Raw genomic sequence first — 4,451 nt, 5'->3', positions numbered from 1 at the left:
CACACTGGCTAGAGAGGTTGGAGTTTAAGCCATACTTGTCCGTGTGTTATTCTATTGTGTGATGGGCTGTGGTGAGGTACAGGACTGTAAGGTATCGTATCTACAGGAGGATGGAGGACAGAACACTGGCTAGAGAGGCTGGAGTTTAAGCCATACTTGTCCGTGTGTTATTCTATTGTGTGATGGGCTGTGGTGAGGTACAGGACTGTAAGGTATCGTATCTACAGGAGGATGGAGGACAGAGCAAAACATTCTGCTTTAGAAGAGTTTCTCCCAAAATAAACAACAAAAACAGAGCAAATATCTCAAAAGGGAGAGAGGTTTCACAGTTTTTCAGAAGTTATACAGTGGCTTAGTAGTCTCGTGGGAGTAAACTTGACTCATACAAAAGAAACCTGACAGTCAACATTTCAAACCTCACATCTCCCAGATGAAAATGGTCTCCACAGCATTTGCAACCAAAATAGGGTTTGTTTTTAAGTTGAATATCTCCTACAGTGATTTAACTTCAAAACTACCTGTAATGTTTTGATCTGTCCTCCATACCTGCTCTCCCCTCAGTCACACTCATTCAGTGGTTGGTTGGTGTATTTGATTAACACAGGGTGGGTGGTATGTGTAAGCCCTCAGTAAGTCATCTGTTTAACTGTCTGTCCCCATACGCACATAGAGATCTGGGGGTGATGTCCATGTTATAGTTATCCTCTCTGGGTTATTCCTCTGTCCAAGGACCCTTCATCCCTTCTTCATCACCCCATTCTTCCTTCCTCTTCTTCTTCATCTCTGTCCTTCACCACAGCTGCCGCCCCGTATAGGTCGGGGGTGCGGAGGGGACCTGTGAAAGGGATGAGAGAGAGAAAGAAATGGGACGTCAGTTTGGTAATATACAGTGTTTGAAGTTGAGAGACACCTATGTAAACACACACACCACACCACACCACACTACACCACACCACACCACACCACACCACACCACACCACACCACACCACACCACACCACACTGATAAGAGGTTACATTTTGAATGTTGCCTGTATCACATCTTCAAAACCCCTTCTTTCCTCTTTATCTTCCTCCTCCCTCTTCCCCTTCTCTCTTCCTCTCTCTCTTCCCCTCTCTCTTCCTCCTCCCTCTTCCCCTTCTCTCTTCCTCTCTCTCTTCCCCTCTCTCTTCCTCCTCTCTCTTCCCCCTCTCTCTTCCCCTCTCTCTTCCTCCTCCCTCTTCCCCTTCTCTCTTCCTCTCTCTCTTCCCCTCTCTCTTCCTCTCTCTCTTCCCCTCTCTCTTCCTCCTCCCTCTTCCCCTTCTCTTCCTCTCTCTCTTCCCCTCTCTCTTCCTCCTCTCTCTTCCCCTCTCTCTCTTCCTCCTCCCTCTTCCCTTCTCTCTTCCTCTCTCTCTTCCCCTCTCTCTTCCTCCTCCCTCTTCCCTTCTCTCTTCCTCTCTCTCTTCCCCTCTCTCTTCCTCCTCTCTCTTCCCCTCTCTTTCCCTCTGTCTCTTCCTCCTCCCTCTTCCCCTTCTCTCTTCCTCTCTCTCTTCCCCCTCTCTTCCCCTTCTCTCTTCTCTCTCTCTTCCCTCTCTCTTCCTCCTCCCTCTTCCCATTCTCTCTTCCTCCTCCCTCTTCCCCTTCTCTCTTCCTATCTCTCTTCCCCTCTCTCTTCCTCCTCCCTCTTCCCCTTCTCTCTTCCTCTCTCTCTTCCCCTCTCTCTTCCTCCTCTCTCTTCCCTTCTCTCTTCCCTTTTTTCTCTTCCCCTTCTCTCTTCCCCTTCTCTCTTCCCCTCTCTCTTCCTCCTCTCTCTTCCTCCTCTCTCTTCCCCTTCTCTCTTCCCCTCTCTCTTCCCCTTCTCTCTTCCTCCTCTCTCTTCCCCTTCTCTCTTCCTCCTCCCTCTTACCCTTCTCTCTTGCTCTCTCTCTTCCCTCTCTCTCTACTAGGAGGGAGACCATTTGGTTCACAGGTAAACGTTCCCAGAGCTTTAGCTGGCGGTGGCTCAGTGATTTCTGGCTGTTTTCTAGTTCCAGATTCTGCCTCTAATGTAGTGGCAGGTGTCAGAGCAGAGACTGGGAGGGAGCCATTTAAAACGTTCCCAGAACGTAAGCTGAAAGTTGGCTCAGCGATTTTCTGGACGCGTGGCTCCAGACTCTGCCAGGTCAGCAACGTTTATTTATAGCGAGGTGATTGGAGGTTAGTCACATGCGCTAGGGAGCTCACCCAACCATCCTGGGGCTATAATGGGCGTGACTGGGCCAGGGACAAAGCTGCATCACTCACACTGGAGAGATGGCTCTAGTCTGCAGCCCAGGGAACCCACTCCCTCATTTACACACACACACACACACACACACACACACACACACACACACACACACACACACACACACACACACACACACACACACACACACACACACACACACACACACACACACACACACACACACACACACACACACACACACACACATTCTTGCGCAGAATAATAATTTGAGTTTGTATACCTGTGAATGGTAACGTGTGACAGGGGTGTAAACGTGGGTGTAAATGTGTGTGTGCTCACTGCCCAGGTGAGTGAGAGTATGTTTCTATATATGTGTAAGTGTCTACACTGCTTTCTTGCTCAGGATCATAATCCAAGTTTTAATAGAGGTTGTGAATGGATGTGAAGCGTGGTCGGATGTGTTAACGTACAATATGAGAACTCACCGCTCCCCCATTCAGGATCATGGTCATCTCAGTGGGCTGGTACACGTTGCTGCGGAAGGGGGCACTGGGTCTGGGCGCTGTGTTACCATTATGATGACCTGCACTCCTCAGACCTGGCACAGCAGAGGAACAACGATATTCTCTTATTCTCGTCTGCAAACACATTCATTCATCCATTCTACATTAAGATCGACACAGGAACAGATGCCTAATCTGTACTTTTAACACACGTGCTGTACAGGTACTGTTTGTACCACGACAAGAACCACTGCTCTTATGGAGTTCTTTTTAACCCAGTATGGTAATATCACTATGTCACTATGTCCTACATCCAACCCCATACACAGAAACATGCATGTAAAACCTCAGCAGCGCTGTACTGACCTTGTAAGCATGAATTTTAATACACATTTGAAAGTCAAAGTCTCTTGTTACCTGCAGTGTTTTCGTCAAAGCCGTAGCCCTGGTTCTCCGGAAACTGCCTGTGTGAGAGGGGATGTCCTCGTCGGGGCTGGTCTCCCTCATGCGGGACGGGGCCTGGGACGTGTCAAAATAGTCAGGGCGGAGGGTTGTGGCGGGGAGCAGAGACTGGAGTGTGCCTCGGGCACGGCGTGGAACAGGAGGAGGAGCCAACCCTGTGCCACCAGTGCTATCGCCAATGCTGGATCGTCCCAGTCCGGGGACCGCCCCAGCCAGGCGTTACCGTAGAGATAGAAGCCCACCCAGGCAACCCAGAGGAGGAGGGACAACAGACAGGCGGAGAGGAGCCAGACCGCGTTACAGCGCCACTGCCGGGTCTTCCCACAGAGAGCGAAGGAGGCCGCCCCCAGCGCGGCTAGCAGTAGCGCAAGCACATAGCTACAGGCTAAGGAGAAGTCCAGAGGCAGGTACTGGCAGGCCGCTCTGCCCTCCCTGAGCACCGTGAGCAGGAGCCACTCGGCGGCGATGATCCCCTGGACGGCGCTCAGCCCCAGGGCCAGGCCGGTCAGAGTGCAGCCCCCCGGGCTCCGGCGCTCGCTGCCCAACCTCCGGAGCCGCACACCCTGCACCAGCAGGCAGGAGAAGCACAGGGCGAAGAGCAGGCCCCAGAGGGCACGGCGCAGAAGACACAGCTGTTCGTCACGCTCAATGAGGTAGGCGAAACTGAGGCCGAACAGGCCCAGGATGCCCAGGAGCAGGAGGAGAATGGGTCCCACGCCGCTGCGCTTCTCTGCCTCGCTCACGTGGTGTAGTCGGCAGAGGATGATCAGGCCCAGTAAAATGGCAGCCAGGGCGCCGCCGGCCGCTGCAGATTCGACTGCCACGCCCCAAACAGAGTCCAGGTCGCAGAGGAGGGTGTAGGGGCGCACCAGGCCCCAGCCACACCCCGGGGTACTGCCAACGAGTCCTCATCAGGGTCCTGGGAGGAACCACGCTGGACCACGGAGAGGAGGAGGAGGACAGGGAAGAACGCCATCTCTAAGAGGAGGAGGGAGGAGAGAGGGTAGAGAAACAGTCATTTCTGGATCAAAATGTGCAAAGTGAAACAAAATGTGACAAGTAAATCGTCTACTGTAAATCTGGCTGTGTTTTTTTATGAAACACAAGTGATCACTGTGTGAGTGCCAGTGCATGTAGATGGAAGCGTTATCCAACGGCACCCACACCCACACCCACACCCACACCCACACACACACCCACACCCACACACACACCCACACTTCCTGTATCCGCAACAACAGGAGCACAGTGACTCTCTCCTCCCATCCTGTACACG

The 4,451-nt window shown here is 52.4% G+C and overlaps 1 protein-coding gene across 1 annotated transcript; it reads right to left on the bottom strand.

Moving 5' to 3' along the window:
• Positions 1-677: 677 nt before the first annotated feature.
• On the bottom strand, positions 678-4,059 carry LOC123998895 (G-protein coupled receptor family C group 5 member B-like; the record flags this gene model as incomplete). Its single annotated transcript, XM_046304118.1, is given in 5 exon segments — positions 678-835; positions 2,696-2,808; positions 3,131-3,187; positions 3,190-3,258; positions 3,261-4,059. Coding segments are annotated over 5 exon segments (1,083 nt in total), but the record flags the coding sequence as incomplete, so codon positions are not given.
• Positions 4,060-4,451: the final 392 nt, after the last annotated feature.

Source organism: Oncorhynchus gorbuscha, linkage group LG16 (assembly GCF_021184085.1).
Source record: "Oncorhynchus gorbuscha isolate QuinsamMale2020 ecotype Even-year linkage group LG16, OgorEven_v1.0, whole genome shotgun sequence".
Classification (NCBI taxonomy): Eukaryota; Metazoa; Chordata; class Actinopteri; order Salmoniformes; family Salmonidae; genus Oncorhynchus; species Oncorhynchus gorbuscha.
Note: the sequence above shows the minus strand (reverse complement) of the source record. Positions and strands in the feature narration are given on the sequence as shown.